The sequence below is a fragment of the Tachysurus fulvidraco genome, chromosome 23 (genome assembly GCF_022655615.1).
Source record: "Tachysurus fulvidraco isolate hzauxx_2018 chromosome 23, HZAU_PFXX_2.0, whole genome shotgun sequence".
Taxonomy (NCBI): Eukaryota; Metazoa; Chordata; class Actinopteri; order Siluriformes; family Bagridae; genus Tachysurus; species Tachysurus fulvidraco.
This window is the reverse complement of record NC_062540.1, coordinates 21767816-21790631: the sequence shown is the minus strand read 5'-3', so window position 1 is coordinate 21790631 and position 22816 is coordinate 21767816. Positions and strand designations below refer to the sequence as shown.

General features: G+C 43.1%; 1 protein-coding gene across 2 annotated transcripts in view; it reads left to right on the top strand.

Annotated features, from left to right (window-relative positions):
- The window catches only part of LOC113650915 (nuclear pore membrane glycoprotein 210-like), a 58466-nt gene extending 36566 nt beyond the window's left edge, over positions 1–21900 (top strand). Inside the window, exons 21-40 of one of the 2 annotated variants that reach the window (XM_027159467.2) lie at positions 158–259; positions 490–618; positions 872–999; positions 1087–1222; positions 1308–1370; positions 1536–1715; positions 1837–1917; positions 3574–3705; positions 9296–9454; positions 9617–9708; positions 14083–14257; positions 14411–14586; positions 14907–15127; positions 15237–15373; positions 16949–17063; positions 17190–17336; positions 17716–17966; positions 18131–18332; positions 18853–18957; positions 20448–21900. In XM_027159467.2, the coding sequence (XP_027015268.2) occupies positions 158–259; positions 490–618; positions 872–999; positions 1087–1222; positions 1308–1370; positions 1536–1715; positions 1837–1917; positions 3574–3705; positions 9296–9454; positions 9617–9708; positions 14083–14257; positions 14411–14586; positions 14907–15127; positions 15237–15373; positions 16949–17063; positions 17190–17336; positions 17716–17966; positions 18131–18332; positions 18853–18957; positions 20448–20473 (2757 nt within the window). In that variant the 3' untranslated portion in view covers positions 20474–21900. Of the gene's footprint in view, positions 1–157; positions 260–489; positions 619–871; positions 1000–1086; positions 1223–1307; positions 1371–1535; positions 1716–1836; positions 1918–3573; positions 3706–9295; positions 9455–9616; positions 9709–14082; positions 14258–14410; positions 14587–14906; positions 15128–15236; positions 15374–16948; positions 17064–17189; positions 17337–17715; positions 17967–18130; positions 18333–18849; positions 18958–20447 lie in introns of both variants that reach the window. The other variant, XM_027159466.2, reaches the window with a different exon arrangement.
- The last annotated feature ends 916 nt before the right edge of the window (positions 21901–22816 follow it).

Below are 22816 nucleotides of genomic sequence, written 5' to 3'. Positions count from 1 at the left end.
CCCCTGTAGTGTCTCTGTACATCTCTCAGTAATACTTGAACTTTTAATAGTCTGTACTTACTATCATGTGATTTTAATACTTTAAGGTCTCTCTAATCCTTTCCTATGAGCTACATTAAATGTCTTGCACTAATGCTCATGTTTTGTTGTGAGGCAGCTCATGCTCCTGCTGCAGGAAGGCTCTGGTTATTTCTTCATCAATAGCAGTGTTCAGGGAATCGCTAATGTGGAGTTTCAGGAGTCTCGGGGAACTGCTGAGGTGGGTTTATCTTCTGTCCGAGGATGGGACTGAGGCCCAGCACCTGGGTTTCATCTGTTCCAGATTAATATAAACTTCTACAGTGAACTTTTCTGTAGTTTAAACTCCCACATTTATTTATTTATTTATTTATTTACATTAAACCACATGAATTTATATTGATTTATTCATTACCTTTAATGAAGTTTCCCTGAAGTCCATCTGTTCCTCTCATGGTGTATAACATCCAGGTGGTTCCAATGCACCCTGGTGTCCTCCAGGTGATGATCCATGACCTCTGCTTAACTTTTCCTGCCCCTGCCACAACCACAGTGCACATTTCAGACATCCAGAAGGTTTATATGCATGTAATGGATAAGGTGAGGAGCAGCTGACCTTCACTTTTCATTATTCTTATGTATCAGTTGCTAATTAATTAGAGAAATTGACAGAAAGATGTAAACAAATCTACTCCTGGTTAACAGTACAGTTTTGAGTGTCTTAGGCAGTTCCTTTTGTCTCATTAATGGTTGTTAGTTCATTGTGTATAGCGCCCCCTCTGGTGAATTGTTCAATTGATTTACAGTGATGTGATGTATGTTGAATATATTTTTATTATTACTGTTTTGTCAGGTGGAGATCGGGAAGTCCGTGAGAGCCTACGTCCGAGTTTTGGACGACAACAAAAAGCCGTTTCTTGCCAAATATTTTTCTCACATGAATCTGAAACTGAAAGCTGCATCATCCATCGTGTCTCTGCAGTGAGTGTAAAACGAAATGTGTAGTATTTATACTGACACTGTTTTTTTTTTTCTTATTTTTATAATAAAATCCTCCTTCATTAACAGACCTTTATCAGAGCACTATGAGAAGGACACGGCTACGTTCCTGGTCAAAGGCTTGGTGATCGGTCAGACTAGTATCTCTGCTGTCCTGACAGATAAAAACGGGAGAGAAATCACATCCTCACCACAACAAATCGAGGTAAAGCTTTCAATGCTTCTTTATAGCAGTTCTGTTGGAGCACATTGACGCGTTGTGATTGATTTATTTGTTGCTTTGTCTTTAGGTTTTCCCACCTTTCAAACTGCTCCCAAGGAAGGTGACGATGATCATTGGGGCAGTGATGCAGGTGAGTGAATACGTTTTGTGCCAGAGCTTTTATTTAGTTATTTTATTGTAGAGTCTATAGTATTAATGTGCTTGCAGTGTGAAACCTAAATCAGTGTGGTTCCTGTCCTTATGAATAATCCCTAAACATGATGATGATTAATCTCTTCTGTCTACCAAATTTCAGATCACATCAGAAGGAGGTCCACAGCCTCAGTCCAACATCCTGTTCTCTTTAAGTGACCCACACATTGCTTCAGTTAACAACATCGGTCTGGTTCGAGGCGTCGCCGTGGGCAACATGGCAGTTACAGGAGTCGTACAAGCCATTGAGCCTGAAAGCGGGAAGCTAGTGGTGATCTCACAGGTATCACGCCTCATTCTCTTCTGGGCTTCTGCATCAAACCTGCTTTTCACCTTTTGCATGTCTTATTATCTACAGTAAATTAGTCATGATTTAAAACCATTAACATGGTGGATGTTTACAGGATCAAGTGCAGGTGGCAGTGGTGCAGCTGAAAAGCGTTCGGATCCAAGCGCCCGTCACCAGGATGAAGACCGGCACCATGGTAACCAGACTCATTTACCTCCTTATTAACAACAATAAGTCCTTTGATCATTACTTTCTCTGGATTGGACTGTAGGTGAAGCGTTGTATAACTTTAAAACCTCAGTAGGGATTTCAGATAGAATGCATTTTATTAAAAATTATTTAAAACTTGAAATTTTAGACTACACCAAATATGTAAAACAATGTCTTCTAACATCCATAAAGCTATTAAAACAGTTAAACATTTCTACCCTTCCCTAATCGGAAGGTCATGAGATCGATTCTCAGCTCCACCAAGCTGCCACTTAGGGTTGCAAAGGGGCGGAAGGTTTCCGGTAAATTTCCGGAAACTTTCCACAAGAATTTAATCTGGGGAATTTTGGAAATATTCTAAATCGGAAACATTACGGGAATTTGTGGAAATTTATGGGAGTTAATTTGAAATATATGGAAATGTATATCATATACAAACAAGGATTTCATTGAGTAATACAAAAGCATAATAAACATTATTACGCTTGTAATAAACATCATAAACTTAATAATTGTAATAAATATTATTTTATAGATGTTTTTTATTTCAGGGTGATTGAGTGTGTGGGAGAGTTTCATGAAATTATCTGTGCATGTGGTAACACTCCTAATTTACTGCTTATTAAGAGTTAGTAAGGTAGTTATTACGTTTAGGTTTTGGGTACAATTAAGAATGTAGAATAAGGCAAAGCAGAATAAGGCATTAATATGTGCTTAATAAGTACTAATAAATAGCCAGTATTCTATTAATATTCATGCTAATAAGCAACTAGTTAAATGACACTCAAATAAAGTGTTACTGTGCATGTTATGGAAGAATGCAAGTACATGCAGGGGGTTTGGCCTCAATGGCCTTCCAGTAAGCAGTGTGCTGTGTGCAAGTAACCGAGGAACGCAGGGTACAAATTCAACTTAAATTGCATTAAAGCTTGTAGTTTTACACAAAATTATGCTGCAAGATTTTTTTAACTACATTTAAGTTCCTTGTTATAGGCTTTTTTTTTAAAATTCCCAGTTAGTTCCCATATATTCCCGTTAATTCCCATGGAAAGTTTCCAGCCTTGAAAATTCCCGGAATTTTGCAACCCTACTGCCACTTCTAGGCCCCTGAGCAAGGCCCTTAACCCTCAATTGTCAGTTGTATAGATTGTAAGTGACTCTGTATAAGGGAGCTTGCTAAATACCAGAAATGCTAAATGCCTTTATTCTCATTTATAATTCTGTCATTTATGAATATTCAGTATTCACACTGTTACATGAAAGGTTTCATCTTTACTGGTAACAACAAGTCACTGTTGTGAAACCTCACTCATGATTGGTCCAAAACTGACATGTAATGACATGACAGATTGAGACTACATGGCAATGCCTCTAGATTAGTCTATAAACACCAATATTTTTGGTAAGAAGATTCATTCTGTATAATGATTCTCTACTCTTGTCTTGTTATTATGAACGACAGGAACGTAGACAATCCTTAGAAATGAGCATATTAATGAACATAAGTATATGGTTTATAGTTAATCAGTATAAAGGTGTTTAAATTAAGGCCACTTTAAGTCTTAGGTGACTTTAAACCATTTTATTAAAATCACACAGTACAAAAGAGAACAGTTGTAAAAAAAATTTTGTCTTGCTGTAGATGCCAGTGTACGTGACGGGTTTAACGAGCAGCGAGATGCCGGTCTCCTTCGGTGACGCTCTGCCAGGACTCACATTCCACTGGAGCGTAACCAAGAGAGACATCCTGGACGTCCACAATCGCCATTCAGAGGTGAGAGAACATCAGGACAGACGCTGGACTTTACAGCATTATATAAAACATTGTGTTTCAGTATTGTAGTGGTGAGAAAAACTGTAAAGAAGTGTTGTAAGGCTGAGGATCCATTTGCAGCTTTTATTACACACACTAATTCAACAGGCAGGGTTCAATGACAGCAAACACAACAGAGTAGGCAGGGCAGAAACGTGGTCAGAATAACAGGCAGAAGGTCAGGGCAGGCGGAAAACAATCGTAAGGCAGTAGTACAGAAAATAGATGACAAAACCGGGAATAGAGTCAGAACAGGAAAAGCTCAGAATGGCAGCCGTAGCAAATCGAGACTTCGCAGTGTGGTCAAGTTCAAGTTTGGCTTATATAGGAAGTGGCTGATAGGAAGCAGGTGGTGGTGTAATCAGTCCCAGTAGGAGGATTATGGGAAACGTAGTCCGGAAACTACTAATACTCAAGGGAAGGTTCCTTCTGGTGGTGATCGGATGATGAGGCAGGTGTCCAAACCATGACAGAGCCTCTCTGGCATCTGGAATCCAGCAGATAGTGGACCTGGTAAGCTTCCTCGCCACTGACCAGCAGGGGCGGTGGACCTGATGGATCGGCCACCTCCTCTCGTTCCCCTTCTGGACCACCACGGGTTTTAGCAGCGAGGGAGGTCAATAAGGGAGGTTGATAGCCGAGCATGCATTGGAAAGGAGTGATGCCGGTAGCTGATTTGGTTAGGGAATTTTGAGCATACTCCGCCCACATGAGGTACCTTCTCCAATCGGTCTGATTGTTTTGACAGTATGAGTGGAGGAAACAAGTGAGCTCTTGGTTCATGTGCTATATCTGCCCGTTGGCTTGTGGATGGTAACCCGAGGTGAGACTGACATTAATGTTCAACTGCTTGAAAAAGTCCACCCAGACTTGGGATGTGAGCCGGGGGCCCCTGTCGGAAACGATGTCCTCGGGTAAACCGAAAAAATGGAACACGAAGTTGCAGAGGGTTTCAGCAGTTTTGAATGCTGTGTGGAGTTTAGGCAGAGGAATCAGACAGCATGCTTTCGAAAAACGGTCTATGACGGTGAGAATTACTGTGTAATTGTTGACTTGTGGCAGATCGGTGACGAAGTCGATGGCTATGTGAGACCAGGGTCGCTGTGGGATTGGTAGAGGCTGTAACAGTCTGGCAGGGAGCTGATGGGAGGCTTTCGAGGTATTGCAGACGGTACAGTCCTTGACGAAGTCCCGTGTGTCTTCGGACAGCGACGGCCACCAGGGCATCGGCTTTTGTGTTCTTGGATCCCAGTCTGTAGGTGACTGTAAACTGGAAGCGTGTAAAGAACATGGCCCATTGTGCTTGGCGGGTGTTCATCCGTTTGGCAGCGCGTAGATAATCGAGATTTTTGTGACAGTGTGTCACGCTGTGACACGGTGAGACAAAAGGCGAGTGGGGATCCAAATGCAGTTTTCTGTTTAATGAACACAGATGACCAGGCAGGCAACACAAGGCAGAACACGGCACGAAACAGAAACAGGCAGGCAAAACAGGTCATAACACTGAAAAGGAACAGAGAACAGGAACAGAGAGCAGAGAACAGGAACAGAGAGCAGAGAACAGGAGCAGAGAACAGGAGCAGAGAACAGCATACACCAAACACCAAAAACGACCAACAACATTGAAGTGAACAGACAGAGTATATATGGTGAACGAGAACCAATCACAAAACAGAGACAGACAAGGACTAAGACAAAACACCTGGGGAAGAGATTGAATGTAATTAGTGTCCATGGTAACAGATAGGGTTGCGGGGTCAACAATTAACATCAGGGAGAGACGGCAGACAGAAACAAGGGGAAACAGACAGACACGTTACACAGTGAGGACGGTGAAAGGATACTGAGCACCCTCCAGCCAGTGGCGCCATTCTTCGAAAGCTGCCTTCATGGCTAATGATTTGCAGTCCCCCACGTTGTAGTTGCATTCCGTGGGTGACAGCTTTCGGGAGAAGTATGCACATGGAAACATTTTATTAGCCGGCCCTTGGCGTTGTGACAGAACAACTCCGATTCCTATGCTGTAGGCATCCATGTTGAACGGTCGGGTCGGATCAGGGTGGTGAAGGATGGGAGACGAGGTGAAACTCTCCTTCAAACATCGAAAAACCGTGACCGCTTCGGGTGACCACGAGAGACGAGACTGTGTCTTCTTTGTCATTGAAGTGTGCGGCGCTGCAATAGTGCTGAATCCTCGGATGAACCGGCGGTAGAAATTAGCGAACCCCAGGAAGCGCTGCAGCTCCTTAATGGTTTGTGGTCATGGTCAGTTTAACACAGCTTGCACCTTCGAGTCATCTATGGCGACCCCCTCGGCCGAGATGTCTAAGAAGTAGGTTGAGGTTTTATGGAATTCGCATTTCTCAGATTTGGCATAGATTTGGTGTCAGATCAGGCGTTTCAGTACAGCCCTTACATATTGGATGTGTTCCTCTAGCATCTCCGAGTGTATCAGGATGCCATCGATGTAAACGATAACCCAGTGGTCCAGCATATCACAAACACATCATTGCTGAAGGACTGGAACACTGCTGGACTGTTAGAAAGGCCGAACAACATGACCAAATATTCATAGTGACCGGACTGGGTAGAAAAGGCGGTTTTCCATTCAACTCCCTCTCTGATGACGTTATAGGCATTGCGCAAATCCAGTTTGGTAAAGTATCTGGCTTTGCGGAGCTGTTCCGGGGCCGAGGGTAGGAGGGGAAGAGGATAACGAAACCGTGATCTCATTCAGGGCGTGATAATCGATGCATGGTCAGAGTCCTCCGTCCTTCTTCTTCATGAAGAAGAATCCCGATGATGCCGGCGATACAGAGTGTCAGATGAACTCCTTCTTTAATCCCTCCTCGATATACTCATTCATGGCCTCGGACTCCGGTTTTGATAGAGGGAAGGTCCTCCCCTTAGGTGGCATGGTGTTGGGCAGGAGCTCAATGCAGCAGTCTTGATGTCGATGTGGTGGCAGTTTGGTAGGTCTGATTTTGCTGAAGGCTTCCGCAAGGTCGAGATATTCCACCGGTAGGCTGGGAATGTCGGTGGCGGTAGGTGTGGTGGTCATGGAGTTGAGTTCAAGCGGTACCTTAACGGACGGGGAGTGCTGGGCGCAGGTTCTGCCCCAGCTAGTAATCCGTGGTTCGTGCCATGAGATGACCGGCTTGTGAATTTTCAGCCATGGAAGTCCCAAGATTAGAGTGTGGTGAAAAGTGTGGATGATGTTGAAATGGATGATTTCACGGTGACAGATGCCCACTTGTAGTCCGATGTTTTGAGTGATGAACTTTATCTGTCCCCTCCGAGAGGTCGACCATCTATCGCCTCCACTGCCAAAGGAGAAACGCATTCGGTTAGCGGAATGCCATTGAGTCTAGCGAACTCCTTCGACATAAAATTTCCCGCTGCGCCGGAGTCAATAAGAGCCATAAGATCAACATATCTTCCCTGCACTTCACACTGTACATGAACCTGGGCACAGTTCTGTGATTGAGAGGTGAAAATGTTCAGACTCACCAGAGTGTTACGCTTATTGGGAGGTCTGGTGGGGCAGGTAGGTAGCATATGCCTGGGTTCCCCACAGTACAGGCACAGATGACGACGGATGCGTTGCGCTCTTTCCTCGGGAGTGAGATGAGTGTACCCGACCTGCATAGGGTCGGTGCTCTCAGGCGGGACGGCGTGGGCACATGACGAGTTCTCATCAGGTTGTCTATCTGGATGGATAACTATGAACTCAGACAGATTTCTCCCCTCGTCCCGGCAGGCGAGCTCGACTTGCAACTTGCGGTTCAGCCCCTTGCGGTAAAGGAGCTAGAGGGGTCTCTCCTCCGAACCAGCCTGGGCGGCGAGGGTACGAAATGCATGGGCATTTAGTCCGCGGCAGGGCAATCTCCCTGGGAGATGGTTAGCAATCGCTCCTCTGTGCTCTCTCCTCCAGTGGAGTGTTCAAAGAAACGCGCTTCTGATCTCCCTCCAAACTGCTGTAGCCCATTCTAACACCTTACCAGTGAGAAATGTGCACACGAAGGCTATTTGGCTATCATCGGTGGGGTAGAGAGAGGGCTGTTGCATCACGAATAGCGAGCACTGCATTAGGAAGCCCTTGCACTTCCCGGGATCACCGTTGAACTTGTCCGGGAAGGTGAGTCGAGGATTAGCGATCGGGGCGGCTGCGTACGTGGTTGCTGGTGGGGATTGTTGCGGAGATTCCCCGCAAGTTGTGCAGCGCCGTGACGAGTTCTCCTGTGAGCGAGGTAAGATGCACCAACTGCTGGTGGTGGCCAGCGAGTTGTTGGGCTTGGGCGGACAGCTCCGTTGCGAGCTGAGAGACAGCTGCTGGATCGCTTGGTACTGAAGTCTTCTGTAAAGAAGAAGGCTGAGGATCCATTTACAGCTTTTATTACACACACTTGTAAATCGACAGGCAGGGTTCAATGACAGCAAACACATCAGAGTAAGCAGGGCAGAAATGTGGTCAGATAACAGGCAGAAGGTCAGGGCAGGAGTAAGGCAGTAGTACAGAAAATAGATGACAAAACTGGGAATAGAAACGGAACAGGAAATGCTCAGAATGGCAGTCGTAGCAATCGAGACTTCGCACTGGGGTCAAGTTCAAGTTCGGCTTATATAGGAAGTGGCTGATAGGAAGCAGGTGGCAGTGTAATCAGTCCCAGTAGGAGGATTATGAGAAACGTAGTCCGGAAACTACTAATACTCGGAGGAAGGTTCCCTCTGGTGGACGAGGCAGGTGCCTCAACCATGACAGAAACACCTCGGACAAACGTGTATAATTGCCCTTGATGCAAATTTGTAGTCTGCAGTGTTTATTCATTCCACTTGCAATTAATTCACCAGTGTGAAAAATGGTGAAACTTTGCCCGAATGAGAGGGTCACATTGGACCCTTGTTATAGTGTCAGATGATGGTGGAAATGAAGAGGCTGTCGATCCCAAAAGGACAACAGCTGGTCAGAGCTCAATAGCTTTCAACTGCAGGCAAATTCAAGCTGTCGGTGTCCACAAAATTATGGTGGGGATTTTTTGTACTTGGTCACATTAGCATCCTATGTCCGTGCCGGTGCACAGTGAAAGAGAGAATACAAAGCTCTAAGCATCCTGTTAAACCAAGACTGAACATCCACTTTGCATTGCATCATGAGTGTGTAAGCCACAGCATCCAGCGGTCTGAGCTGTGCTCCATCATATTGCTCTGTGTTTTAGTCAAAGGACCCCAACAGATTCACATTAACGTCCATGGACAAGTTTCTCATTTTGAAACTCTCTCCAATGGAATTACAAAGCTAGTTAAACTGCTGCCCAACAAGATGACATGACTGCTGGAGTCCCAACATGACATTTGTTAGCTTAGGTCTATTCCAATAAAAAAACAACTTTTTTAGCCTTTTCATGAACTTTAATGATTCTGTAAACAATTAGAGGGCTACTACATGTCTTTAAAAAGTCTTAAATTAGATTGTTCACTTTCTCTTTATTAAATCAGGGAAACATTTAAATGCTAAGAATCTTTTTCTGTTTAACTCTCTCGCCTTCTGCAGGCCTCCATTAAACTTTCTGCTGAGCATAATTTTGCCATGAGTGTATTGGGCAGTAGTAAAGGTCGCACCAGACTGAAGGTGGTGGTGCGAACCACTGTTCCAGAAGCAGGGCACTTGTGGGGCAACAAGCTGGAGCTGAGTGATGAGATTCAGATCCAGGTGAGTTGTGGTGCTATCAGCAGGAAACACAGTAGAGTTCTCTAGATGATTGCTTTGTGTATGTTCACGTTTTCTGTTCTAACTGTAAGCACTTGGAGAAAAGATGTTACCTGTGTCTCCAAACTGCAACTGAGGTTTTTGGTTCTGTCATTTTTTTTTCAGGTTTTTGAGAAATTGCAGTTGCTGAATCCAGAAGTTCAGGCTGAAAAGATCTTAATGTCCCCAAACTCTTTATTAAAGCTACAAACCAACTGGTGAGTGCAGTAACACAGCAACACACTCGTTACACACTTCTCATAGCTCGTTATAGAGATAATGTACAAAATTGATCAAATTTACTCAATAAACATGTTTAAATGTCACCCCAATCATATTCAGACGTCACCCCAGTCATATTCAAATCCACATGATTCACACAGATAGCACCGAAAGAGTACATGAAGTGTTATATAAACTTAAATATAAACTTGTACAAACTGAAGTATATTACTGAACTGTGTGGATAAAGGTCAAGAAAACACATGGCAGGTCCATTGGTCTTGGAAGCTCTGTTAGATCTGTTAGTGCTGTTGTCACTTCCTATTTTATCTGGAATTCCCCACCTGGGAATAATTTCTGTCAGCAGTGCCTTTGCTTCCGCACTTGCATCATGTTTTGAGTTTGGGAATGCCTCTGTCTATAACCAAACTGTACCATTACCCTTCGCTAGGCGTCTATTCAACGAAGTGCAGCTGTAGATGTTAAAATGGTCTTCCAGGTGGTGGATGTGTGCTATGGGGGTTTTAACACCTGTGTCTGTGGTGTTTGTAGCTTAAATGGTTAATCTGTAGCAATGTGAGTAATTATTAAAGCCGTTTGTGAACCAGAACCTAGACATACTGTTGTCCATCCTGACGTTTGACACCAGCTCTTGATCGTGTGTCAATTTAGCATAGTAATAATTTACCATCAGGGCCATACCTTCTGTCACACACCCCGCTTTCTTCCAAGCAAACGTTTCGTCTGGTGGCATAGTTTGCAATTCTTTTAGCTTGGCTGTGGGAATAGAAAGCTTAGACATGTTTCAGGTATTGAACACTTTGCTGCTGTCTTTGCTGCAGCTTCTGCTTTGGCATTTCCCTGTGAGATAAAATCAGTATGATTAGTGTGAGCTTCACGTTTACAAACAGCAACAGCTTTTAGTAAGAGGACAGCATTAAAGAGATCAGATATCAGACCGTCGTGCATGATGAGGTTAAAAACCCTCTGTTTCCCCACAGTGTGCCAAAATCATGGGCTACTCCAAATGCATACCTACTGTCAGTGGTCTCCCTGCCAGGGATTGATCTTCATGGTCATCAGTGTCTCATGGGATTGTTGTGGATGAAGCCGCCCGGAGGCTGACATGTTTTTGAACCAGTGTTGTGTCAGTCAGCTGTATGGTCTGGTCTTTATCAGCAATCAGGTCTGTGCTGAACTCAGAGTTTACGATGACCCATTAGTTCCTCAGGAGCTCTCGGTTGCATTGTTATAAACTGTTGTAGAAAGGACATTATTTACATTTACACTATTTACTGTAGAGTGTCACCCAGATGAGGATGAGGTTCCCTTCTGAGCCTGGTTCCTCTCAAGGTTTCTTCGTCTTATCATCTCAGGGAGTTTTTCCTCCTCACCGTCACCTCAGGCTTGTTCATTAGGGATAGCGATAGATATATAGTATATTAAATTTTAAGTTAATCTTTTTTTAATTAAGTTTTAACTAAAATAAATGAATTAATATATTCAACTAATCCTTATTTTATATATATATATATATATATATATATATATATATATATATATATATATATATATATATATATTCATTTCTTTTTTTCTCTCTTCTGTTTCTATACTTCTGTAAAACTGCATAGAGACAATGGGAATTGTTAAAAGCACCATACCAGTAAACTGAATTAAATTAAATGTACATGCTTCAGTTAAGGTGATGAGTTCTGCTACTCTCACCGATAGATTAGATTGGACTGCTTGTGCCAATGATATGTCCTGTTGAGTGACTACTGCATAACCTACATGGTTCTGACCTGTATCTGGGTCTCTGGATGCCGATCCATCCATATACAATTCCAAGTCTGGATTTTCTAATGATGTTTCTTTTAAATCAGGTCTGGACTGCAAATTTCATTTTCAACATCAATACAATTTTGATGTTCTCCATTAGCATCTGAGGGTAAAGGAGAAGCAGGATTAAGTACAGAGCAGTGTTTTAGAGTGTTGTATCACAGAGAGATTGCTGCTGTCATGCAACAGCTGAGAGACTGCATGGCATACAAGCAGGATTAGTTCACTATATCCTACAATGTCATGTGATGCGCTTACAGCTTTTTCTGTGGCGGCTATCGCTCTAAGACACATGGGCACGCCTGCTGTCACGGGATCTAATTTAACTGAAAAATATCCTTCTGGTCTGAGTTCACCTTGTTTTTTATCTACTGCCTTTTAGGATCTAGAATGCCCAATGTTGGAGTAGTTTGTAGAGCTCTTCTTAAATTTTCAAATGCTTTTTCTGCTTCTGGAGTGCACTGTGGGCCTCTAGGCCTTTTCCATGAGCTAATGGGAGCTTTTGACTGTTGGGCCCCTGAGCAAGGCCCTTAACCCTCAATTGTTCCGTTGTATAAATTGAAATTAATTTTAAGTCACTCTGGATACAGGCGTCTGATGACACGTGAGGACACTTTTTATTTTATTTTTTTTAGTCCTTACATATTACATATTTTCCTGTGGCCTGTCCAAGATCACTCCCACAACCCTGTCCATCACAACCACCCAATTCAGAGATGTACTGTAAACCTTTGTGATTGATGAAGACCTTTTGGGTCTGCCGTTTGGGCCAGGCATTTTCTCACTTTACTCTACTTAGCCATGTCCCAATGTCCTTTCAAGGACAATCATAACAAGTGGACAGAGAGACATGTGGAATTGTTGTGGTCTGTCCTCCCATATGCTAATACAGGACAAATCACCCTCTAGAGCACAGTGGTGCTCATCCCAAAATAACCATCTCAATACCAACTTGTCAGGTTTATTCAACTTTCTGAATCATTCTTTCTCATATTCCATATCTGGACCTCCAACAGATACGTGTGCAGTGCAGTGAAAATCATCAGGATCCATGTATCGTGTCTTAATAGGGTTATTAAGCTGGAGTGCTTTTTCAGTGAGTTTCGGATTTACTGAATCTGCCACATAACTTCCACTCATAGATAAGTTTATTGGTCTGGGTTCTATTTAACATAGTGGTGGTTAAAGTCCTCAGGGCCAAGCAGTATTACAGAAAGGCCCTCGATTTTTTGTTTTCGACTTTTAATAATTATTCTTAATTCTTAATTATTCTTAATTCTTAATTCATACATTAAATCTCTGCCCAAGAGACTGACTGAGAAGTATTCAGAGATTATAAAGGAAAATATGAACGGGGGATTTCCCCGTGTTGACATTTTAGTGGTGCAGATTGCTTATTAAACCAGACGCTCCTATTGAATGCAGGAATCTTCTATTCATTTTAGACTTTGTGTGAAACTCCTCTATCTTCGTAAATGACCTGTCTGCATCTGAGTCCACACCCAATGGGACAGGAATGTTCTCCACACTCACGTTAACTTTGGTAGTTTTCCCTTTCGGTTTTTGGTAGTTTTTAAATACTGTGTATTTAGCATATTTACCTTCAGGAAAATATCTTTGTTGTACAAATTCAATGGCAGAGTTTACAGTGTCTATACAAGTGTCAGGAGAGGGTTTCAGCTCAAGCATGTCGACTTTATAAAGCATAATAAACTGTTACTTACCCAGACCTTCTGCACTGTTCCCTCCACCCTCACTCCGTCTCCTTTGCACATTCCCTCAGTTGTGTGGATGATCTTTGGCCCATGATCGTTTCCTCCACATGTAAAACATCCAACACCACTGATTCAGCAGGTCTGGTTTATGGCAATAAGTTGTGTAAATAAATATCACTAATAATATAACACAAGTCTCTGTTGGCCAGATTTATTTTGTAAAATTAGCTCTCAGAAGGAAAAAAAAGAAGCTGCTCCTTCCCAAACTACTAAAAAGGTTGGAGACCCCTGGTTTAGGGTCATGTAGAGAATGGGAGAACTTAGATACTACAAACTAATGTTTTATATTAAATAATAAAATGATTAAAGCTGGATGCAGTTTTAAATTATAAGATATTATGTTAATGCATGAGGGGGGACACGGTGGGTAGCTTAGTGGGTAGCACGTTCGCCTCACACCTCCGGGGTTCGATTCCCGCCTCCGCCTTGTGTGTGTGGAGTTTGCATGTTCTCCCCGTGCCTCGGGGGTTTCCTCCGGGTACTCCGGTTTCCTCCCCCGGTCCAAAGACATGCATGATAGGTTGATGGCATCTCTGGGAAATTGTCCGTAGTGTGTGAGTGTGTGAGTGAATGAGAGTGTGTGTGCCCTGCGATGGGTTGGCACTCCGTCCAGGGTGTATCCTGCCTCGATGCCCGATGACGCCTGAGATAGGCACAGGCTCCCCGTGACCCGAGAAGTTCGGATAAGCGGTAGAAAATGAATGAATGAATGTTAATGTATGATGTTAGTGAACTATTTTCCTCTGTGTTCAGGGATGGAATGGGATCTCTGTCATATCAGATTCTAGACTGTCCTGATGCAGCTTCTGTGGTCCATGTGGATGATCACGGCCATCTTACCTCAGGCTCTCTGACAGGCACGGCGTCATTACAGATCACTGCTCAGGAGAGCTTCGGAGCTGACCAGACAATTATTATTGCTGTGAAGGTAACGCCCACTTTCTACTATAAATTGGTAACATGCTGATGTTAATGTAATATATATGCGTATGTGTGTGTGAGAGAGCATCTACATACAGTATGTGTGCGTGTGCGCGCATGCTGGGGTTGGTGTTAATGTACATGATGATGACGTGTGCAGGTGGTCACCGTCTCCTACCTGAGACTGAGCACCAGTCCAGTTTTCTACACCTCTGACAGGGAGCAGTTCCCGGCCTTCCCCCTCGGCTCTGTACTCACCTTCACTGTCCACTTCCACGACAGCAACGGTGAAGAGCTGCACAGACACAACTCACAGCTCACCTTCTCCACCAACAGGTATGAGCTTCATTCACCTTCTGGGAGACGTTGCAGACCGATACAGAGAAACGTTCTGAATCTGATTTCTCCCTTAATGCTTATTTAAAATAAACATGTAAAATAAACTTAATATTTCACTTCACTTTGTTATACACTCTCTCCTCAACTGCTGCTCAATAACTACGGGTGTAAAAATTGTGTGTCTCTGTGTGTGTGTGTGTGTGTCTCTGCATGTGTATGTGTGTGTCTCTGCATGTGTGTGTGTGTCTCTCTGTGTGTGTGTCTGTGTGTGTCTCTGCGTGTGTGTGTGTGTCTGTGTTGTGTGTGTGTGTGTGTAGGGATGACCTGGTGCAGGTGGATAAAGATGTGAGTAACAGTTCTCTCACAGTGAGGACAGTAAATGCGGGTTTGACGTTGTTGAGCGTTTGGGATTCGGAGCAGAGCAGCCTGGTGGATTACGTCAGTCTTCCTGTTCATCACGCCATCCAGCCGGCTGAGGCCCACAACCTGGTGCCTGCTGACGTTGTGTGTTTTTCAGCCCGGCTCTTTAGCCATGAAGGTGATTTCATAACAGTGCTGTTCAATTCCACATTCTGATTGGTTAGAAGTTGTTGATTTATTTTATTTTATATTTAATAATAATAATGTTAATGGTGACATTTTGTCAGATCTCTCTGGAACATGGAGCTCATCATCCAGCTCCATCCTGGAGATCCATCCCAAGACGGGTGTAGCTGTAGCTCGAGATGTGGGCACAGTCACTGTTTATTATGAGATACCAGGACAACTGCGCACTTACAGAGAGGTGATGTGCACATTTTCTTTATGATGCTTCATAACACTGTTCTGAGTCCTTATAATGCTTCACAACACTGTTCTCAGTCCTTATGATGCTTCACAACACTGTTCTGTGTCCTTATGATGCTTCATAACACTGTTCTGATGAGTCATTACATGTGCTCACTGCTGAGAGAAATGCAGGTAAATAATAAATAATTATGTTGGCTTTGTAGAAGCCAACATTCTGATTTCCGTTATAAGCTTATTATTATTATTATTATTATTATTATTATTATTATTATTATTAGACAAAATATTTTTTTTTTAAATGCGGCCTAGGGCTTTCGAGCCACATGCACCAAATTCGGATATGTCGTAGACCCTGGTCTGAAGTTTGTTGCTTCTATTTTTCTAAGCGATCGGAATTCCGGCATTCCCGGTACGGAAGCTCAAAGTGGCCTTTTTTCCCATAGACTTCCATTATAAATTTTGAAGTTTATAACTCGGCAAGTTTTCGAGCGATTTACACCGAACTCGGACAGGTTCTCTGGGACCTTACTCCGGACCAAATTTTTATTCCGGAGTTCCGACGGAGTTTTCGGTTTTCCCGTAGTCGACGATCGATCATCCCATAGACTTGAATAGGGAATTCCGAAAAGTCCTCTAAGCTCTCACACACACAATACATCCACCATTAAGAATTGCATGTAATGTTCTATGCAGTATAATAAGTAGAATTCCATAATGACTGCAGTAGTGACATGAAATGTCCAAACCCTCAGTAGCCAAAAGTGTTGGCACCCCACTGGGTATTCTGGTGACGTCACTCGACACCACGTGACGTCACATGTAGCCCCGCCCCCAAAACAAGTGAAATCAAAAATTTGCACAACATGGACATGTGACATATCAAAACACTCAGCACAATCAGAGGCACTGCCCCATGGGTATTCTGGTTTCATCACTTGATGGCACGTGACGTCACAATTAAAAATTTGCACAACATGGACATGTGACCTATCAAAACACTCAGCACAATGAGGGGAACTGCCCCATGGGTATTCTGGTCATGTCACGTGACTTCACCTGACGTCACATGTAGACCCGCCCCAAAAACAAGCAAAATTAAAAATTTGCACAACATGGACATGTGACATATCAAAACACTCAGCACAATGAGGGGAACTGCCTCACGGGTATTCGGATCACATCATGTGCTCATGTCCGCTTGCCTCCAAAAGTATTGGCACCCTAGAGGTCCAGTAGCTATCACAATCTTTCTGTCCACTCGCCTCCAAAAAGCACCGGCCTTTGCAAATACTTGCACCGTCCAAGCCAACATCAAAGTTTGTCACGACTAACTTTACAAATCTAGTTATTTATGTCATTAGTTGCTGTAATAATTCTATAAATATTAACATCTAGTACATTATCTAACTTATATGATTTTATTCATCATGTGACAGAATGTGTGACATCATGTTCACCACACTGTGTAAAGCTGAAAGCTTAGAGTCCATCTTCACTCTAGGGCAGAACACCAAGGACCATCTAGACTGTGTTGAGTGACTGTTATTATATTTATTGTACGTGTGTTCAGGTCGTTGTGAACACCGTCTCCAGGACCGTCGCTACGGTTCCCTCAGACTCTGTGAGGAACGAGCGAGAGACCAAAGTGCACCTGACCACCAAAGAAGGAGGAACCAACCTCATTGGTACGCCAAGCAGAGCTTCACATGTGGGAGCACAAATCTAATGAATAACTGATTAATGGAGTTAAAGTTATTATTAAAGGCAAAAACTTGGCAGCTCTTGTTTATTAGATAATGGTATTTCTACAGGAAGCTGCTCGCCCATTCAGGTGGAAAGCATCGTCTCTCTACAGCCCGAGAAGTCCATCAGTTGCCATCTGCAGTTCACCAGCAATGTCGTCGACTTCTCTGCTCATGACGTCTATAACACACACACTACTTTTGACCCCAGCACAGGTGTGTGTGTGTGTGTGTGTGTGTGTGTGTGTGTGTGTGTGTGTGTGTGTGTGTGTGTGTGTGTGTGTGTGAGAGTGTGTGTGTGAGAGTGTGTGTGTGAGTGTGTGTGTGTGAGTGTGTGTGTGTGTGTGTTTGAGTGTGAGTGTGTGTGTGTGTGTGTGTCTGTGTGTGTGTGTGTGTGTGTGTGAGTGAGTGAGTGTGTGTGTGTGTGTGTGTGTGTGTGTGTGTGTGTGTGTGTGTGTGTGTGTGAGAGTGTGTGTGTGTGTGTGTGTGTGTGTGTGTGTGTGTGTGTGTGTGTGTGTGAATGCACCTGAGTGAGAGTCGGTGAATCTGATATAACTGACTGAATGGTTGAATGACGACACTTCCTGTGCTGCAGGTGTGTACAGCTGTGTGTTGACCCGCGGCCCGTTGACGGAGCAGCAGGTGAAGGTTCTGGGCATGTCCATGAGCAGTGTGAGGGTGGAGGCGGGTGTGGAGGGAAGTCGTTTTACAGGAGAGCGAGTTGGCACTGATCTGCTGGTGAATCCTGGGTTCTACGCCGATCAAACACGCATCATCCTGAGCAGCCAACACAGAACAGCTGAGCTCAGTGTGTTCAGTGCTACAGGAGTGTTGCAGCACCTGCAGGTACCTCAGTTACCTCCTACTTGGAGCAGAAGGATGATTTGTTATTGTTACAGTTTGATTAAGCTTAAGATTTAATGTTGTTGGAATAACACTGTGTGTGTTTGTGTGTGTGTGTGTGTGTTTGTGTGTGTGCGCGTGGGGGCTGCCCTTGCCTTGACCTGTAGGTGAAGTCGAGCTCTCCCTCCATCCTGGTCCAGGAGAAGGAGGTCTCCCCCACCTACCCGAGCTTCATCAAATACACAGTGACTCTGCTTAACCTGCAGGACACGATGCCTGCCTCTCTGACCGTGTCGAGTCCCAGCAGCAAACAGCAGCTGCTCATTCCCATCACTGTCCTACAACCAGACCCCAGCTCCACCAGCAGAGGTGCTCTGTTCTACACTCCACCTTACATCTCAGGAACATTAGAGAACATTTCAGCGTTAGACTTTTACATAAAAACATAAGTGTAATAACGTCCCTTTAACACAGTACAGTGTCACTGTACACAACTACATCACAGGCCACAGGGAAAAACTACATCACAGGCCACGGGGAAAAACTACATCACAGGCCACGGGGAAAAACTACATCACAGGCCACGGGGAAAAACTACATCACAGGCCACAGGGAAATCAGTGTAAATGTGCAGTGTTGTGTAAAATATGTGGAACTTTAAACAGACCTTTTATCATCAGTGAATGAGTTTAGTGTCAATTTCTGGAGACTGAATAGATGAATTATTGTCTTATTTATAATTACAATAAGCAGAACATTATGAGGAGGGGATTGTTTAGGGTTTTAGCTTCCTGTAGGTCAGTAGAGTGGATTCTGCTCTCAGGGTCAGAGGTCAGTGTGTTGATGATAAATGTGCTGTTGTTAACACTAACCTTGTGTTCATCAGAAGGAGATGGAGTCGGGATCCTGCAGCAGTTCATGGACTTGGACTCGTACCAGGTCATGTTCTACACCCTGCTTGCTGTCCTGGCCTGTATGGTGGTCATCTTTATCGGTGAGCCGTGCGATTCATCTCGTATTGCCAGTGTTATGGGTTTCCATAGCAACATGTTCATTGATGTAATAAGAAGTGTAATAAGAGCCTGACGATGTACATCTGCTATAATATAAAGGATAAAATTCTGTTTTTTAGAATTCAAGTTTTCTGAAGAATCTTCATGATGTTTCTAAAATAAAACTCACAGATAAATTACTTTCTTTTTTAAAAATTAAACTACAGCCCAACCTTCATATTAAGATTCTGATTTTTTAAAAGTCCATCTAAAGCCCTATCCGGACGGGATTAGTTTTACGTGGGGACGTGGAGTGATGCAATTTTACCTCAGGACATCTGTAATATTAATTGTCCAATTCGCACGGGACAAGACATCTCAGTAAAACTAGCAGAAGTGGGAGGGGTAACTCGCTTTACGCACCACAGTAACCTTGTCGTCATGTGCGTATGACGTTGCTTCCTGTTATCACGTGCGCAAACAGGCAACATGGCGCCAACAAGAAAAACGTGAAACTGTAGCAGGGAGGAAACGCTGTGTTTATATTTATATACATATATATTTATTTATTTATATTTATACATGTTATATAAAGCAGTTAAATCCAGTCTTAACGATTCTGATTGGATTGTGGTGGTAATAGACACTTACCTAGAGCTAAGAGAAGTTTTGTGCCTCTAATGAGTGCTTTCGATCTTCTTTTTGCTTTATGCGGAAAACACTGGAGGTTTGCCACAGAGTGGCCCAACACTTACAACGCAACCGAATGCTTCTTCAAGCACCTCCATGCTTGAAAACGTGCCAAAATCTACTTTTAAACAGGAAATGACGGAATTTTACCGTACATATTTACAGCGGGTCTATTCGGACGGGATCAGTATTACCTGAGGTAATTTTTCCAGACCTTTTTACAGAAGGTAAAAGTCGCCGTGATCTTTACTGACATTGTCCGTAATGATTACCGAGATGGCGCATTCGGACGGGACTAAAATCACAGAGAAGCTCTGGTAATAATTACTTTACCCCCCACATCCCCATGTAAAACTAATCCCGTCCGAATAGGGCTTAAGTTGTTGTATACACAGAGAACATGGAGTAAGTGTTCAGTTTATTACACACTGATGTGTAACAGTAGACTGGTGTTAAATACACAGCTCAGTTTATATACACAGTAAATCTAATAGAACACGTTCTGTGACGTTCCACCACGTGACCAACACCATCTTTATATAGAACACTAAATAAAATGAAAATCTAGATATAAAAATTAAATCTCTTCCATCCTGTCCAATTCCTATTCTAGAGGATCAGATCAGATCAAATTACACCCCCACCCCACCCCGCCATTCCAGTACACCACTTTATTCTCTTCCCCGGTCATCTGATCTGTTACTCGATGTCGTCTGTCAGGTCTGTAATACTTCCTCTGCAGCATTCTGTGTATCTGAAAGTAACCTTGATGGTGTGCTGGTGTTTTTCTTGTCTTCCGCAGTGCGTTGCCTGAACCCGGGACGCTGAGATCAGCCACAAACATGCAGTCGACCTGTTTCAAGTGCCTTTAACACTGTGTGTGTGTGTGTGTGTAGCTTCCTGCTATTTACCGGTGTTTTCTGTGTGGTTCTGCTTGTTTGGATGATTATAGAATTTGGGCTGCCTTTTTTCTCTCTCTGCTTCTTTTATAACTCTGGGCATTCTTATTCCAGTCCATGTGATGAATCTGTGAACACATGAAAACTCATTACCTCACATCAAACCTGTCAATCATGTGATGTAGTTTATTATTATTATTATTATTAGAGTATTTTGAATATACCAGGCACCACCGTGGCCTCATTGAATCTGTCCTCGTCATGCAGCACTGAAGATGTGTGAAAGTTTGGCCAGTTTTTTGTGAAGTAATAATGTTTCTACTGTTTTCATTAAGTCTTCAAGGCTGCCAACTCTCACGCATTCAGCGTGAGACTCACGCAATTGACCCAATTCTCACACTCTCATGCCACACCCCCATATTCTCACGCCACACCCCCATATTCTCACGCCACACCATCATATACTCACGCCACACCCCATATTCTCACACCACACCCCCATATTCTCACACCACACCATCATATACTCATGCCACATCCTCATATTCTCACGCCACACCCCCATATACTCATGCCACACCCCCATATTCTCACACCACACCCCCATATTCTCACACCACACCCCCATATTCTCACAGCACACCCCCATATTCTCACACCACACCCCCATATTCTCACGCCACACCCCTATATTCTCACACCACACCCCCATATTCTCATGCCACACCCGCATATTCTTACACCACACCCCCATATTCTCACACAAAGCAATGTGCAGAGAGACCAGACAGACAGTGTAGTGAGATTTGTGTGACAATTGTGATGGAAATACACAATTTATTCCCATAAACTGTGTAGTCAGCCGTTCTCCCTCCCATCTGAACCGTGTGAATTGTGAACGCAGGCAGGTCAGTGAATTCCAGGGCGCTCAGTGTCTCCGCCCAGTTTAGACTAGTAACTAATAGGCCTGTTATATACTTTATATAGAATTAAGTTAGCATTAGAAGAGTTGATTGTTTTGCAGCACTAAGCAGTTATTTTACATAACTTTATCATAAAAAACAGTACTAAAGCATTTCCAGATGACAAATATCTGGACATGCCTAGTAGTTAATGTTAATTATTGTTTTCTAAGAACAGAATGTCAAGTCAATGACATCCCATAATAAAATGATTTTATTTATATCAATCACAACTCATCAATCATGTCCAGATATTTGACTGGTGGTGGTGTCAGAATGGATTTGGATATGGATTTCTTTTCTAGGATGTTATCTAAAGTGTCAGGGACATGTTAATCTGTGAACATGTTAATTACATGTTAATCTGTGAACATGTTAATCACATGTTAATCCTATTTCTGTAAAATGTTCGTGAAAATTAAATGTAATGTAAATCTCCCAAGAAATTCTGTACAGATACCAAATACCTTGACAATCAATATATACTTAATACACTTCTGCTAGTGCAATTATTTTGTGTTTGTATTTTTTTCCACACCAAGCCACGCCCCTCCATAAGCCCCTCCCCATAACCAAAGCCCCACCCCAAAATCTCACTCTATGCTGAACTCAAAAGTTGACATCCCTGATCAATTTTAATGTGTCTGGTCTGATCCACTGGGCCACGTCTCCTGTACTCATGTGAAATAACTGACATCTGATAAATTACTTTCATTCAGGGTACAAAAGTCTGAGACTGCTCACAACATCAGAAATAATCTAATAATAATAACCTCGTGTAGCGACGTGTGTGTGGGGCCAAGCACCATTTATAGCATTGTCTCTGAGCGAACAGTTTACTACCAGCAGCCACATAGCACTATGTGATGGTTGATGCTGACACACCACCGTGTGCTGCAGCCTGACTGGCTTATGAGGGCTGTTTAAGTAATGAAGACAAAATGCCGCTCAGATTAAACACAGCATGACATTTCAGTGTGATTCGGGCCACAGTGTGTGAAATTGGACTTATTTGAGTTTAATCAGAGCCCCTAAGGATGACTACAGCCCAACCTTCACACGTGGCCATGGGCGTAAATTTCATTTAACAGTAGGGGGAACAATAAATATAAAATTTCTCACAAGCAATTTTTGAAGGGGGACACAAATAATACAGTCAAATTGTACTTATAAAGACACTGTATGTCCCCACAGTGACAAACTGCTTTTATCATTATTACTGTAACATGGAGACATTATGTGTCATTATGGTTATGTTCAAAGTTTTTCTCCGGTTCAATGACAGCAGATTTTTCTTCAAAACTATTTAT